The sequence below is a fragment of the Dermacentor andersoni genome, chromosome 2 (assembly GCF_023375885.2).
Source record: "Dermacentor andersoni chromosome 2, qqDerAnde1_hic_scaffold, whole genome shotgun sequence".
NCBI classification, from domain to species: domain Eukaryota; kingdom Metazoa; phylum Arthropoda; class Arachnida; order Ixodida; family Ixodidae; genus Dermacentor; species Dermacentor andersoni.
In genome coordinates, this window is record NC_092815.1 from 19,526,838 (window position 1) to 19,544,254 (window position 17,417).

At 46.3% G+C, this 17,417-nt stretch overlaps 1 protein-coding gene across 4 annotated transcripts in view; it reads right to left on the reverse strand.

Annotated features, from left to right (window-relative positions):
* Nucleotides 1-17,417, reverse strand: part of by (focal adhesion protein tensin) — a 330,425-nt gene that overhangs the window by 235,028 nt on the left and 77,980 nt on the right. For all 4 annotated transcript variants that reach the window (XM_050189880.3, XM_050189879.3, XM_050189883.3 and 1 more), the window contains exon 2: nt 15,527-15,568. In XM_050189880.3, the coding sequence (XP_050045837.2) occupies nt 15,527-15,568 (42 nt within the window). The remainder of the gene's footprint in view (nt 1-15,526; nt 15,569-17,417) is intronic.

A 17,417-nucleotide genomic window follows, 5' to 3' on the forward strand; every position in this document is an offset into this window, starting at 1 on the left:
AAAAAAATACAAGGAATCGGCCCTGCTAGCACACTAATATTACGTGTTATATCTTCAGCTAATATTCCATCTAAACCGAAACAAGTCACCTTCCGCCATCGAGGGCAGAAGCGCCGAATATGATACTAAACAGATAGCTGAGATAAGGCTCGGCAGATTAAGAGGCGTTCCCATATCTATCGCCACTGAAGAAAATGAGTCGTTGAAACAATTAGCCGCCGCTTGCGGCGGAGCACCGAAACCTTTCAATATCGGATCTAAATAGGAGCTCCACTTGGTTCCCCTAAGCTCATGCACCACATCCTTGCTGGTTTATTGCGAGAAAAAGAAAATTGGCGGCCAAAGTAGTTTCTTTTGGAACAGCGCATCATTGCTGTAATTTTGTTTCATGCGCTTCGGTGAAGACTATTCAGAGCTTCGTCTTCAAGGTGCTTTCGACATCGTTTCCAAAGTACGTCTTTCTCTTGAATAGCATTCAATATTCGATTATTTACCCAGTGTAAGTGTGCTTTTAGCTTACGTGCCAAAACGAATCTTTTACACCCTTGCTTCAGCGCGGTGAAAGCATCTACAAAATTTTTATAGGCATTGGTCGAATAACTATGTGCTAAGAGTGTGTCCCAGTCACATAGGGCGACAAGTTTGTCAAATATAACGTAATCAAATATTTCTAAATATTGGGCCTTTTTGCTTTCGACTGCATAAGGGCTAGGAGAAGAGATCTGGCAGGCGAAATAGCAATGATCGGCAAGCTTCTGTGTTATTCGAGTGGATCTAACGGTCAAAAAATCTATTGAACGAACTAAGACGTGGTCGAGGCGCGAGGACAGAAGGCGTCCCGAGAGCACTTCTTGTCTGTGGCTTCGTTAACGACAGATTCTATGCCATAGTCTGCTAATATACGTTTAAGTAATTTGAAACAAATCTTTTCTCCGAGCTTAGGATATCTAAATTAATATCCCCGATAATGCACATGTTATTATGAGAAGGTAAAACATCTAAATTTTGTTTCAGTTCATCGAGAAATGTCTGCACGTGATCTGACGGCGGACGATACATAGTGTATAAAGAGAGAGTAGGGGCCCTATAACGTAAAACTATTCCAATATGTTTTTATTCCAATCTCCTGACGTCAAACTTGCGTAACCGCCGACGCAAGCATCGGGCAGTCATCCGCATGGTTGTCTGACCAGACCAATCAAACGCTCTCCTCGTTCATAGGAGGTCACTTTTGTTTGCTTGAAAAAACGAATAACATTGCCTACACTGAGCGGCTTGTCTTATCTAATTGGCTCACAAGCGGCGAGGAGCACGCTCAAGTGGAGAGGGATTCGATGGGGCCGAGTCACAGCACAGAAAATCGATAACCGGACGAAGAGGGTGGTACCGGCGTCTGCGATTGGTCCGCTTTCCCTTACTTAGCTTGCAGTGGCTCGTCGACAATCGCGGCGGCATGCAACGGAAGCTAAAGAATGACGCTAAAACGGATTCTCAGCAAGGCAGAGTTGGCAAAACGAGGTCGTAAACGTGCCGAAAGTGCTCGAAAACGTTACACGGCCACGCAAAAAGCTTTATTACACGCAAATAAACCCATGCTCTCAGACAGGTCCGTGTAGCCAGTGCCTGAGCGATCGGTGGCAGACATCTTTTATTCCTTTCGGAACGGGGCAGCCTGCGGCTATTCAGAAGAAAATTCAGTTTTGTTCGGCATATTAATGCATCGTTATCGCGTACACGTCATTTTGACGCGGTGAGTTTTTGCGGTTTTGTGACGTCGCGTGAGAGGCAGGTGAAGTAGGCGTAGTCCGAAAATTTTTTACCTATAGCCGAGGGCTAATGGCGAAGAGACGTCGAATCATAAATAACAACTTTTCTTTTGTTCGGTCAAATCATGCATAATCCATATCTACACGTTACATCAGATGGGGAGCTATCGCGGTTTTCGTGACGTCGCGTGACAGACAGGTGAAATGGGGGTGGCCTAAAAAACTTTTTGACCAATCGCGGAAGGCTGATTGCAAAATTGGAATAGAAAAGTTTGGAATAGGGGCGGTTTAACGTAAAACTATTCCAAAGTTTTCTATTCCAATTCTGTAATCAGCCTTCCGCGATTGGCCAAAAGCTTTTTTGGACAACCCCCACTTCACCTGTTTGTCACGCGACGTCACGAAAACCGCGATAATTCCCCATCTGATATGACGTGTACACACTGATTATGCATGAGTTGACCCAAAATAAGAAAAATAGTTATTTCTGATTCGACGCCTTTTCGCCATTCGCCCTCAGCTATTGGTCAAAAGTTTTCGGGCTGCACCCACTTCACCTGCCTGTTACGCGACGTCACAAAACCCCTAAAACTCACTGCGTCAAAGTGACGTGTGCGCATTAAATATGCATTAATATGCCGAACTAAACTGAATTTTCTTCTGAATAGCCGCAGGCTGCTCCGTTCCGGAAGGAATAAAAGATGGCTGCCGCCGATCACTCAGGCGCTGACTACTCGCACCTGCGGGGAGCATGGGTTTATTTGCTTGTAATAAAACTTTTTGCGTGGCTGTGTAACGTTTTCGAGAACTTTCGGCATGTTTAAGACCTCGTTCTGCCAACTCTTCTTTGCTGAGGATCCGTTTTAGCGTCATTATTAAGCTTCCGTTGCATGCCGCCGCGATTTTCGACCAGCCACCGCAAGCTAAGTAAGAAACCACCTTCTTCATCCGGCTATCGACTTTCAGTGCAGTGGCTCGGCCCTATCGAATCCCTCTCCACTTCAGCGTGCTCCTCGCCTCTTGTCAGCCAAGCAGATAAGACAAGCCGCTCAGTGTCGGAAATGCTATTCGTTTTTCAACACACAAAGGTGACCTCGTATGAACGAGGAGAGCGTTTGATTGGCCTCTTCAGACAACCCTGTGGGTGACCGCCCGGTGCTTGCGTCGGCGGTTACGCAAATTTGACGTCAGGAGATTGGAATAAAACATATTGGAATAGTTTTACGTTATAGGGCCCCAGTTTTACGTTATAGCGCCCTAGTGCTAGAATTTTTCAGGCGGAATGTAAGGCTTTCAGCAACCGAAAGTGATAACGTCATCCTAACATTTTCGTCTTAATGAAGACCGCGATTCCCCCGGCTCGTCTACCTGTTATATTATTATTATTATTATTATTATTATTATTATTATTATTATTGAAATTAAGGGAGGTACTTAACACAACTAAGCCGCAAACAGGGAAATAAAAGAGCGCTCATCTAACCAGCAGTTCACTCAGCTGAACGCGCCAGGGTTTACTTACGAACCCGGCAAGAAAACTGCACCCCTCCTAATCGGTTCACGCTTGCGCTGTCGCGTTCATGGAAACGCCATTACGCGGCCGCCGAAATGCTTGGTCTTCTTTTCTTTCTATTTCCTTGTGATTTATTTTTCTTCGACAGTTCACGCTAAATAATAAAGTATTGTGCTCTCCTGCGCTTGCCTGCCTGCATGTGTGCCGCCGCTGCTACGTGATGTCCGCCAAAGCGCATAAACCACATGTGCAAGCAAATTTCTATAGCTATAGCATATCCTTGTCATAAAACAAAATACAGAGAGTTAAAGTTTGAATGCACCGTATATTCATTGCATAGGTGAAGCAGCGGTAGTCGCTTGCCACCGGTCCACGACCACCGTTTGGTGCCGAGTAGTGGGTAAAGTAAGCGATAAATAACAACTGCGGATGCACATAATCCCAGTGAACCAGACAGCTGGCGGTGTAGGAGGAGAAAAACTCCCCTCTGGGCACAACGCCGCGAAATTATCCCCGCTACGTCAGCAGCAGCCAGCCATCCGGCGTCTCGTCACCGACACCCATTCTTGGAAAGCCAAACGGGGGAAGCGCGTGTGTAGTAAGCGAGTGCGCGCGTGTGGCTTGCGCGGCGCGCACCGCGTGAGCTCGCTCTGTGTCAAGGTGCTTCGTGGGCAGCCCCACGCCGGGCAAGCATTCCGGCAGCGTGTGCGGACGCATTGCACGCGCTCGCAGCCATAGTAGTGAAGCCGCGTGCTCAGCGAAGGCCGACCTCCAACGCACTGCGTGCAAGGCATCCGCAGTGGCGCCGTCTGGTCGGGTGGCTACCGCGCGTTCCAGCGCCAGTGAGCTTTGCGTGGGTTGAACAAACCGGTCGCTCTCACGATTTTAAGACCACTAGAAATGAATGCAATTGTGGAAGCGTTCGGGTACAGCATACGAAGTTTACCGACCCGAATTCACCGAAGATGTCCGGGAACGGCCCCTCCGAACTTAGCAGAGTGAATCATGTCAGAGAATAGCTATTACAAGTCATAAATAGCTTTCGACAGAGCTCACTCATGAAAAAAAGAAAACGGATGCAAAGGAGACGCCACTCCCGCAAGCACTAACCACGCTGCTGAATATACCGAATAGCTGGCACGTGCTCGTCTCGACAGCGAGCGCACAAGGTCGTTTCGGTGAGCATCGTTGAACTGTATTTAGTCTAAACATAGGCCTATATGGAAACATCTTGGCAGGAGGCTGCAGTTCTGACCCAAGAAAGCTAAGGCAACGAGCTTAACAATGGCGCCATTTTGTCTGACATCACGGGCACGGCGGCTTCAATGATGACTAGCGATATTAACGGCCTCATCCCTGCAGCAACACGCGCAACAATGATCCAAACAGAAAAGCAAAACTAAAAAGAAACTGGGCCACTACATCACTCGATCACCGTTGTTTTCGCTCAACATATCTCGCTATCTAACACGTGTGGGCAACGCTAGGCCGATCGACCAGTGTCCTCCAGACCGTCGGCACAGCGTGCTCACTGGCGTGACGGACTAACCAAAAACAAACAACGGGGCTGCCTGCGCCTGGCCTAGTTACTGCGAGCATAATTAATCAGAGGAGCCGCCCTCCCACCGGAGGGGAGGGGGGTTGCTCACAGCTACTGCATCGTGGGTCGTCCCGACTGACCTGTTGCCGACTTCCGGAGCGTGCGTGGGTACGCCCCCTCCTCCGAGTTCAGCGGGTGCGCCGCCGCGGATGACGAAACGACGTCGCCGCTACTCAGGGGCGCAGCAGCAGCCGGAGCTGGCAATAGTTCGGCACCACTGTTGCTATCAGGCACCGACCTCGCTCGACAGACCGAGGCGGGAAGAACTCAGTCGCGCAACGATTTGCTGCCGTCAGCCACAACAGCACTGACTCTTTACAACGAATTCACATCACCTTTCGCCGCACCAGTTTTGAGTTATCCAATCGGAAACAACGTGGTCGATTTCAGGTTGCACGACTTCCACGAACTCTCGACGGCGACGGCAATTGCAAGACTGGTTGGAGTGCGCAGAGTTGAGAGCGTCGGTAGAGAGCACGGCAGTATATCGGAGCTTGTCGCCAACACTTAGAGCAGCAGGGCAAGGATGATGCACGACGAAACGGGGCGATAATGCGCCGTGTTGCTCACGTCTAGCGGCAGCACAGGTCTTCGGCTTCGGAAAGAAGGCCGTTCTTCGGATGGACGCGGAAGCCGGGAGGCTGGAGAAAAAGCAGGAAGGCGCAGTCGCAGCGCGCACTTGGTATGGACGAAAGAAGAGCAAGTCGGCCTAGGTGGCGCCCAGAAAGTGAGTCGTGTTCGAGTGCCGGCAAGAGAGGCAAGAGCGGCGTCGACAGTGTGAGCGTGCTGCAAGGAGTGGGTCTGGTGGGCCGAGTGCCCACGCCGTGCGCGCGCGCACGCGACTCCGGCGACGACAACGGCGACTCCAAAGAAAGCAACGAACAAAAGCGAGAGGAGAGCCCGAACGCAGTGGCAGCGCGGAGAGGAAAAGAGCAGAAGGCAAAACAAACGGGCCTGGTGGGCGGACCCGGGGCGCGCTGCGTCAAACGCAGCCACCATTTGGCACCCGTATGTGGGAGTGCCGTCTTACTTAGGGCGCCGCTCGACGACTACTGCGCTTCACTGTGGGCATGCGACAGGGCGCGCGTCAAGCGAAATACAAAGCGTGCGGAGATGTTCTGCAGAGGCGCTCTTCCGCACTGGAGTAGGAGTTCTAGACCGGTGTTCCTATTTCCGAGAAAGGAGCCCTACATGGATTGACGGGCGGCGTAGTAATGACCGGTAAGAGCGCATTCGCGACAGCGTACTTCGTCGCTTCGCTTGTTCGCTGCGAGCTGGCAGAAGTTTCAAGTGCATGCATCGAAATAAATTTTGAAAGGAAGCCAGCTTCGGTAGAGAAGCAGAATGGCCATTTACAGGGAAATTATTGTAAACGTCAGCAACGCTTGCGTCATAGCCCTTCCTGCAGACGTTTACGAATAACGTGATCAGTGAAGGAAACGAATTTTCGTTTTGCTGCGGCCAGTGCGCTAGCCTTGCCTATGGGTATTCGCGATTGTGCCCCTATCAGAAATATTCCTCAGCTGCACGCAGTGGAAGGCGCGGTGCCGTTCCTAGACTGAAGCGATTGTGCTTTTGGCCAGCTACGGCGATTCGTGAGCTGGAGTCTCAGAAAACGGCGCTTCGAGCGCCCGCTCCGCGATGCGGTGGACTTGACATCTCTCCTAAACTAACGGCCCTTAATAGGAGTTGCGCAGTGATATTACTGAATTATGTCTACTTTCAGTAGAGGTGCGGCGCTAATTTGAAGAGATTCTAGCCTTCCCCTTCGTTTCGATCACTTCCGCTTAGTGCAGCAAGACCTGCCAGTAGCAGGGCAAAACTCTTCAGCCTTCATTAAAGTCTATATTTCTCTTTATATAATTCAGGTGCGTTTGCAAACCAATAATAAACTCAAAAGGGTAAATCATTTACCTCGGCAACCACTGCACCGAAATTGATGAGATGTATGAAATATTTAATAGAAAAAGTAGAAATCTAGCGACTGTTGGAAGCGGATTGTTGACTTATGTCGTCGATCTTTTAAAATAAGAATTGCTATAAATTGCAAAATATAGAAAGAACGAAACTATTAAGTTTGCAACTCTGACTCAGCGACGAAAAGCGATATCACAGTTCTGAAAACTGCATTTAATAATACATATAGAGCGGACAAAGTAGATATACATCCCTGTGAAGCATTTTACTAAATTGTGAATAGTTATATTGCAACACCTTGTTAAGCATTGTAACAAATCCGGTAAGCTGTAAATTAATATACCAATTTCCCGGCTTTAGATGCTTTAATGGTCCAGTTTACCGAACTACGATATTTCTTTTTCGTGCAGAGTTTCGGATTTGTAAACTTCGTGTTTCCACTTTTGGCCAACTTGCCAATTTCCGGCAATCTTTGTAAAAACATTAAGAAGCTAAATAAAATTCCACTCCCTGCAGTCTCTAGCTCTTAGCTTTTCATTTTTTTTTTCATCTATCAGTTTTCTTTTTTATTTCATTAATATTCGTCCAGTAGTTACCTCACAAAAGCACTTCTGCATTTTACATATACTTGAATAGGCGTCATCGGTGCTGGGTCCGAGCTAAAGCTCGGACCCAGCATTGATGACGCCTAGAAAGAAAAAAAAAACATCGATTGATATGGATTCCCTTATAACTTAAACAGTTGAGGGACCTTTGTACATCTTTATAATATGGATATATGCACCGATCATTTCATTTTTCATTCTTCTTCGCACTCTGGCAATTGGCTTGGAAGCCGCCGGGCTGCCATTATGGCCGGGATGTTGGCCCCTCGACGCGACGCATGATAAGATTAAAAACAAGAAATGAAGTGGTCCTTAAGCGTTAAAAAGATCCTAGGCCCGTGGCCAAGGGATATATTACAAAGGCGAGTGCTAGTGGTCCTCCAGAGATTTCTGCAGTGGAATAATATATTGTTAGAAATTATTGATGTCAGTTTGTATTCCATTCTGTGCTCGAAATCATATAAATTTCTCCCAAATGAGTTCGTATCTTTTTATATCTAGTGCATCTGGGTAGCTGACTTTATGTTCCATGCACTATGCATCTCATGATTTTACGTTATATTCTCTAGTTCTCTATGCAGCACACAGACAATGGTAAACACCTACTGAATAAAGCTACGTAGCTGGTTAGGTGCTAATGGTCTAACTCTTAATTTGTCCTAATCTAAGTATATAACTTTTAGTCCAATAAACACAGTCGCACATAGTATAAAATCAACATCACATGCGAGAATACAGAGCTAAAACAGGTTGCAAACCAGAAATTTCTCAGAGTCTGGTTCCATGATAACCTTTCCTCGAACATGCACATCATGAAACTCGCCATGAATCTGAGTGAGACTGTTGGCTGCTTTTATGAAGTGTCTAAATTCTTGCCGAACTCGTTGAAATTATTCATTTACTATGCACCTATACATGGTAAATAATCTGACTGTACACTCGTACGGGTAACTACAGGATCTGGAAATTATCAGAAACTTATCCTCACTCGAAAACACATTGTGCGTTCCACTGAAGGATTTTATGGCAGAGCGCAAGACCTGCCTACGGCACCACTTTTTAGACACCATATACTAAACAGAAATCATACATATAATGATAATATGACAAAATTGTTTATATTCCACTACTGCAGATAATACATCCAGCCAAAATGTTTTCTGACGGAAACGTTATCGAGTCCTCATCGCCCGTACTAATTACGGACAGGAGTCCATAACGGGTGGAATTACTTCTGGTCTCTACAGACATCCTAAACCATTACAGAAAGTCAAGTTCAACATTCGTGCTGCTGCCGGCGCCGTACTATACGTGAGAGGAAGAGGTGGACCTCCACCGCCTGGCAGACGTGCACTTTTCTTAGCCTTCACAAACTGCACCGCTTCTATCCGGACCTATATGAAGACTCCTGTCCCGGGTGCGGCAGCCCGCCGCCGACCTTCCATGTCGCACGGTACCTCCCCTATTTCCTCCCACTCACGACCCAGGATCCCTCCGTTGCGGACGCCGGGTCACATCCATAGGGCCCCTGATATGGCGGCAATCGCCTTAGGAGCTCCGGGCTAGCCTTCCAATCCCTATTTGAGCAATAATAAAATGTTTCTTTATCTATCTACGGCAAAGGAACATTAAATTATCAAGTCTCTGCAACCATAAACGACTATCCGTTTTATGAAGAATACTTATTGAAGATAATGAAGAACATGTATGAAAAACATAAGGTTTTGCTTTCAGTCAATGTCCTCAGTTTATCTTCCGCAAATATGTTACTTGCAATGAGTTAATTTCGATACAATAATACATGGTACTAAATTTATTTTTTGTGAGTATGAACGCGTTTTCAATTATTAGTTTCCCTTTCAGTGCATATAGCAAATATAACATACTTTATTCGCGGTAATGAACATATTTATCTATACCAAATTAATTTGACAGCATTACTCAATTATCTATTTTACTTCGGTGTTTATCACAATCGTACCACTGCTTTTGTTGTTTTGCTGTATTGTTAAATTTGATGTATATATTGTGTTTCAAGTAGAAGTTTGTGCACTGTGGCAACTATGTACATGTAACCGAAGCCCAGTCATGCGCAAATCCTTCGGTCTCGGTTTCCTCTTTTCCGTGAAAAGAAAATAAACTTCAAACTTTAAAAAAATTTACTTTGTGTGACCTGTTTGTGAGTTGTCGGAGCGAATGGATCGCTCCACCGAAAGCTCACGACGAACGTGGTGGAGCCTTCTGGTATTCAGCATACACGGAAGACCTCTTGATCTCGAAGACTGCTCCCTTATGTGGACTGCGGACCTGGAGCAAAATAAGTGTTTACCTCTCTCTCTCTCATCCATTTATGTGAGAATGACTTCGCGTTCCAAATTGTTTTGTGATATTTGTTGTGAACGGCTTTAGTGTAGTTAGGTCATCTGACTGAATATATCACTCTTGTTAATATTATATTGTGCGGTCATACTTATTATACATGTGTTCTGTGCGAAAAGAAGTAGACGGCGCCGCCTAAAGGTGCCAACATCTCCTAAATACCATGTATTAAATAAATGAAAAGGATCATTACAAGATATGACTCCAGATTTCATAAAGATCATTGCATGTTCGTCTTAGAGAGAGTGCATTGCCTAATCATTGTGCGCGGTCATTGCTCTGCGCCAATGAATTCCAGGCTAACAATCAAGCCAAGAGAAACTAACTTTTTGGCGACATCCAGTTATGCGAATGGCTTCCCGGTCGGGTCTATATCCAGACTCCCAATTCAACGTGGCTACCTCGGCCGCTGGAGAATTGGTGTCTACAGTGCTAGAATAAGTCTGTCTTGCTTGCGCAGCCGCTCAGACGCCACTGAAGAAACCTATCGGCCTTCCTTCATCTTCGTTCAATTGGCCGTGCTCTTCAGCGAACTGAGGACTTCAAAAACTATTTAGGCAGAGTCATGAAAACCTTGCCGTAAAACAACCCTACAGAGCCAGACGTCCTTGGCCACCGCCGTCTTTATTTCAGTTTTTATTAGTCTGCAGACTCCTATCGCACTAAATTTTCAGCTCCGTATGATGAAATGTTCAGGTAATGCATCCACGCTGTTTCATATGGAATTCCACCGAGTCAGCTGTGACGCACTGGTTTTTGTACGTCAGGCTTTAAACGGACACTAACGAAAAATTGTGATTTGGGCTGTGTTAGTAAATTACCCTCCCACAATACCAAAAAAGCGACTCTTAGGCCGCGAAAAGACGCTCTGTGAACCATAAAAGACGCAATAACGAAAGACGGATGGCGACAGATGGCGGCCTCGAAATTCTCCTACGAGCTCTTTCTGACGTCATACATTTTGACGCCCTCTGCTCGTGTCTAGTTAAATTTTTATCGGTAAAAATGGACTACGTTGTATAGACATCCGCACGCCAAGTTTCATCCTAGACGCCAGCGCTCGTTTCTGCCCTGGCGGAACGATTTCACCTCCAACGGGTGTAGGTTTCCGCCGCCGCTTCCCTTCACGGTCGCGCCCGCATTCAGTTCGCGCTGCGCACGAAACATCTCTTGTTTGCGACAGCGCCTCTTCGGATGACCGGAAATTATTATTGTGTTGTTAACTGTCCCGACAGCAATGTAAACAGGAAAGGGTTGATGCCACCAGTGAAATTCTGCCTGTTCACAAGAAAATGGTACGAAAAAAGCAGACGACAGACATGGATTACTGCGGTGCGCCGAACGAAGTAAACAACTGGCAAACGAAGTGAGCTCGTACATTGATCACTCGTGAGTGCATGAGGGTTTTTATATGTAGCCCACATGAATTTCATGATTACTCAGTATATAATACTCTTATTTATATAAAAACTTTCAGTAGTTCGACCAGCGCTCAATTGTCCTGTCTTATTTCTCGTGTTTCGTTTGTGTGTGCGCTGCCCAAGAATGGAAATCACTTCTGTTGCATGTGCTAGCAGTTGCCGAACTTCACGCGTGCCAAGAATTTGAATATGTGCACGATGCATTGAACATGACCGGAGTTCATTCCTGCATCACTACTGCACCAATCAACGTTACTGGACGATACACGCCCGCGTCTTAGTCGCGCCGGCATTGCTGAAGCAGAAATGATTACTAATACTTTCAACTTCCGTCTCTTGAGCACTGTTAAAAAATGGCCAAGCTGTTTACATTGCTGCCTCTATTCTATATTGTAGGGGACGTACTAGTTGAAGTTGTGTGCGCATGCCGTACTTGTGCTATGCGGCGATATATTTTGTTTATTTCCGCACAGTGTCTATGGAAGTCCGTTGTCGCCATCAGATACAACACGGATTTGTAGCAAACATTTTGTGGGAAACTGCAAAAATGACAAAAAAGCTAACACGCATCGTAGATGCTGACGATTTTTCCGGCGGCACATACGATGTCGCGTCAGCGTCACTGCTCAGCGTCACTTACATGGCTAAGCAGACGCTTCCCTTTCGCCGCATTGCAGCCATAAAAATAATCATCAAGCGTACCGATCTTCTTAAAGGCAAATAGAAGCGTTTACATCGTCCTTCGAATAAAACGTCCGCGCACACGCGCGTAGGCACACACCGCGCGCGGTACGAAACGTGCCCAAACACGCGCAGTGCAAGAGGCAATCAAGACGGTGCGAACGCGAGATGGGAGGGGCTCGTTGAATTTTGTCCCACATGCGGCGCTCTAGATGGATGGATGGATGGATGGAAGGTAGGAGCGTCCCCTTTGAAACGGGGTGATGGCAGTTGCCACCATGCTCAGATTTTTATTTTTGTTTAACTGTGTTGTAAGTCAATAAAATTCGCAATTTTCTTTAAGTACTTCTTCCTACACTTTTAACCTTACGCCACCTCTCTGCTTTTGAGCCACCAATCTTCCAGTCGCTTTTTGCTAATTTCCACCGCATATTTATTTACATGACTATTGTTATCTCTAAACCCTAGGGCCTCAGGAAGCGTGACTGCACCTGCATCGACATCGGGATGGATACCATCACATTTTAGTATGAGATGTTCTATTGCTTCTACAGATTTACTACACACAGTACATGTGTCTTCTTCTTCGTTAAATTTCTTTTTATAGCTGCGCGTTCTCAGACATCTAAGTGTCTAAGTTCTAAGTGTCTCTCACGCCGGCGCAGCAGCGCCGCTCGCGGTGCCGTTCTTGCCTACTCAAAGAGCGCCAGAAATTGAACTTGGGAATTGTGTAGAATTTTTACTCAACCATAACGGTTTACTGAAACATAAACATAAAAAAATATTTTGCAATCTGCGACGTCATACTGACGTACAGGCCATGTGATTATGGCGCAAAATTCAAAACTGAAACTTTGACCATCATTTTATCTTTTCATAAAGAGCCTATTACCGCGAAGAAATGAGATATTTCCAAGAATGTTTTATCAACCTGCACTGATTCAGCGTTTCTACTAAGTGTCTCTTTAAACGGCAGCAAAGTTGTATTTTCCGACTGCTGTGACCTCGGTACCTTGGAGAGCATAACAATTGGCACAAGTGACAACGTTGATAGAATTTCCACGTCTGTTTGTGAACGGCGCCCTGACTCATTCCCATATAAATTCACAAGAGTCTTCTCACGTTGTTAAAGTACTCTCACCTACACTACTCTTCTGACCTTGTTTGGAGCATTTGTGCAGAGACCACCATATTACCCCCCGTGCTTTTCTTTTTTTACTTTTTCTCTTTCTTTATGCGGGGGTGGGGGGGGGTGGGGGGGCTAGTTCCTCTGCGCCGGGAAGTCGGGCCAACGTCACCATTTCGCAGCTCTACGTCGCCGCCAAAGACAAGCACGAATGCAGTTTTGTTGTGTTGACCTTTTATTGTGGTCTCTAGGAGCAATATATTTTGCAACGTTCTCAGTGTCAAGCACAGGTTCATGCATTACTAGAATCGAGGCAACAAATGTCCGGTTGCGTTGGCCCAGACGAGAGACACGTGAATGTAAGAAGGAAGCAGAGAGACATATAAGATAATAGCATGGCCTAGCAACAGCCGCCATAATTTTCTTCCGCATATCATAGCCTATCGTTCGACTGCCATCTGCGCAGCCTCGATGCATCCACAAGCCACGCTCAGAGTGCCCATGCGACGGGAAGCAATATGCAACCAGAACAACGCGATGCGTTTACGACGCACCCATAACAGCGAGACACAACACCAAACCTAAAGAGAACGGAGCTACGGGACGCTGTATGCATAGTCTTCAATTTCGTCTGACCTTGACAGAATGAGGGGCCGGGGGAATAAAAAATAAATTGGGTCCAGAGAGCGTTAGCGCAGAAGGGAGTCGACCTTGAGAAGCCCTTCTGTTACGGGATGAGAAAAAGCAAAAATAACAAAGGCAAAACGCAACCCGTTTGTTTTCCGCATTCGGGTGCGGAGCGGGGAGCGAGAGGCCCACGTGCGACAGTCGTACATTAGAGCAGCCTGACGCTCGGGAAGTGGTCGAACGAGAGGAAATAAAAAATGATAGGTTTCGGCTCCGCAGTTTCGACGCACGAAGGAACACCGAAGGGTGCTAGCGAGGTTACGCAGCCACGCGGCCACGAACATACAGAAAAAAGGTAAAGTAAATGCAATAGCTAAATAAAGGACCATTGTCAATTCAGTGGCGCCATCTAGCGAAGTGAATAGAAAAAAAGGCGTGGTGGCCTCCATACCTGCGCGCCATGATTGCGCGAGATCTGGCAGGTGTCCAGGTGTCTCTATCGAAAATGTACGACTCGCGGCAAGTGTGACGAGTGCTCGGTTATGCCTTTGATTCTCTCTCTCTGTTCCAGTCGCCGTTTCCGCTGAGAAATCGGCATATTAAAGAAACGGGGGACGGCTACGTTATGCGAGTTTTATGCAGCGAGCGAAGGTGTAGCGTATCCACGTGTACGCAATTTGTATGCAGGGGACGCGCGTGTGGCTCCACTTGCCGCGGCAAAGCATGCAGCAGTGGGTTTCATTTCCACGGCCTCCGGCATGTGCGAACTGCCTTTTCTGTTCCTTTGCACTGTGCCGTTTCACAGATATGAGAAGGTCGTGCGGTTTCGTCAGCCTACGGAAACGACATTTGTTCATTGCATCATGCCTTTAAACATACCGTAATGTGCTAGTGGTCTGCAATTTACGCGGTAACTTAGATACGGCACAGAAAACTAAAGTAACCATTATGATTTTTTTAAAACTTCAGCGAGGATGGCTTGCTCGAAGAAAGAAAGCGAGGGGAACGGACGCAAACACGAATTGTAGAAGACAGCAAGCCATTGGCAACGAACGTTCGCTGTTACTAAGGTGGCGGGACATATAGTAACGGTACATATAGTAACGCCTTGTGCTTGGAGTACGACAAATCGTACGTTCGAAGGGAAAAGAAGCGTTGCGCGCACATATATGCGGAGAGCAAAGAGTGATATTTCTAGCAACTAATGGCATTTCATAATGGTTCGCGGCATGCTCTCGGTGACAATCTATGGCATTCCTCACTATGACAATAGCAGTGAAATTAGCCGTTTGCTTTATGAGATAAGTACTTGCATCAACACCCACGGTGTCTCATAAGAAGTTGGTCTCCAGGGCCCGCATTCATAAGAACTGCGTATGCAAATGTGGCATCCTAAGAGGGAGAACGTTCTTACGAACGAAAACCCTTGTGAACAGCGTCTGTGTCAGATTCCTCAGCTGTCCCTTAAGTTTAGGTTATCCAATCTTCGAGGCATAAATTAAACAGCTAGTTTGCCAGTTTACCAAAAACATATGATTGAGCAAAGAAATGCACTGGGCTTATGTTTAATGTTGCACTCTTAAAACAGTTGCACCCTTTGGAGTGTTTATTTGCCAAACAACAATAAGCGTTTTCTGTCTTGCCGGCATTTCCCTTCTTTAACGCTGCGAGCGCGGTACTTCCATGTCACGAACGGCATGCGTATTATCAGTATGGCAGAGCATTCTCGATAAAAAAGTAGCGAGCGCAGCGTTTTTAAGAAAGAAACGCAAGCAAGACAGGTGGCGATTATTGTTGTGAGGCACATATACACCCCAGAGGGTACAACTGTTTTTAGAGTGTCGATCCGTGAGCGCAGGAACACGGCCGTGAGATGTCCGGAAAGACTCACCCGCCCTCCACCATCGGAGTCGTCCGTCGTGTCTCCCTGCACCTGCGAACAATAAGCAGCAGCTTCAGTTTAGTGTATGAGTAACTCGAAGGGCGTTCACGACGCACGCCAAGCGCACTGCGTAAACAACACTAGACAAGAGTGCCTCAGAGCTGCAGATGACTGCACCTGTACTGCACGCATCCATTAAACGCTCTGCACTACAGTTATCTTTTCGTCCGCCTTGACTCTTCTTTATATCTTTGGCTTACACACAACAAAGTCGCGCGGTTTCTACTGTGCTAGCAGAGATACGCAAATTACGTGTTTTTTTACAAAAACTTTATTGCTCGTATGTCACCCGTGATGTTTGAATTGTCGGCACTCCTCTTTTATTGCGCCAGGTGACAAGGGGCACTCAACGCCGCGTCCGAGAGGCGCTGGCCTCCTTTCGTATCGATTTAAATAAAAAGTCAGCAGGAATGCAAATTGGACAGTTTCTAAGTTCGGTAATAGCCATTTGTCAATGTTAAGGAAGCATTAAAAGGGGCACCGTAAAAAAAAAGTTGAAAGCGTAAATGTTTTATTTCATCAAATCATTGCATCCTATTTATGGGCGTATGCACAGGTGACAAACTAACATTATTTTACGCAAGAATTTTTAGGTCGTACTGGCGTTGACACATATAAGCGCCAGCTGGTCCTTTTTGCATACGAAGTATATTATTTGGTTTACACTTGTATGTTTGCGACAGTTCAAAGAAGTTTCCAAAACGGAGCATAGCCATTAGAAAGCATTTCTTTTTATCGTGGCCTGGTTGTGGAGGGTTGGCTATATGAACGTGTGCGAACGTATACACAGACAAGGACGTGTGGCCAGTCCATAGTGTACGTCTTGCGGTTGCTGCAAGGTGCTTCAGTACCTGATATTGGAGTGTCCCGCTTTCAGTGCGCAGCACATGTCGCTAGTGAGGTACTATCGATCACCTCCTTGGCCTGAGATGTACGACGTTCGACGAGTGTTTGTACCCCAGTGGTTGTGCGTCTCGACGCGATCAGGCTCATAGTGCCTACTTACTTTTCTAGAATTAACTAACAGGTTCACGTTCGTAACTCAGATACTATTTCTTCTATTTAGCGTGACCTGCAGTGACCCGCCCAACTGTGTGTGTGACCGGTACTGTGTGTGTTCTGCTTTATTGTTTGAGATTTCCCATCGTGCTCTTTCTTTACTCTTTCCTAGCCTTCCTATCATCCATTTCCATGTTTCTGTCTCCTCCTTTCACAAGAGTAGGCAGGTGCTGTGCCCCTTCCTGCGGCAGTTGCAAGCCTCTTCCTTGCTTTGCCTTACCTGTCAAATGTATATAAATTTTCAAAACAAATAATAATAAGTTGGTTCCGCAGACAAACTCCCAGTGCATGCTTCAACCCCAGGTTGCATGCTTTGGCTAACGAAGAGGCTCGATTTATTGAAGGCCCTTGCTTTCGGACGGTCTCGTAGTGAGTACGTAAGCGCAGTGGCTCGATTATGCGAGCTAGTTTTAAAACTAAGCTGTGACTCTTAAAGTACACTGTTTTGGATCCTCCCACAAAAAAACGAGTTCTTATTCGAAGTGAAAAACATGAAAAAATAAAAAAATGTTAACGTGAATTCAGTGCACAATCGCAATTCTGGTGTTTTGTGCGCTATTTATTGTTTCATCGTAATTAATATACATCAACCGGTAACTAAAATAAAATAACTTTGCTTAGGAGACATGGTTTAAAAAGAACGTAGTGTTATTATTTCGCGTGCTACTTAATGTCAACCACGGATTACCATAATAATATATGGTGTTCTGCGTAACCAAGGAAGAGCGAGAAATAAATTAACAGAATACTGTGTTCAACCTTACTGCCTGCATCTGTTTAG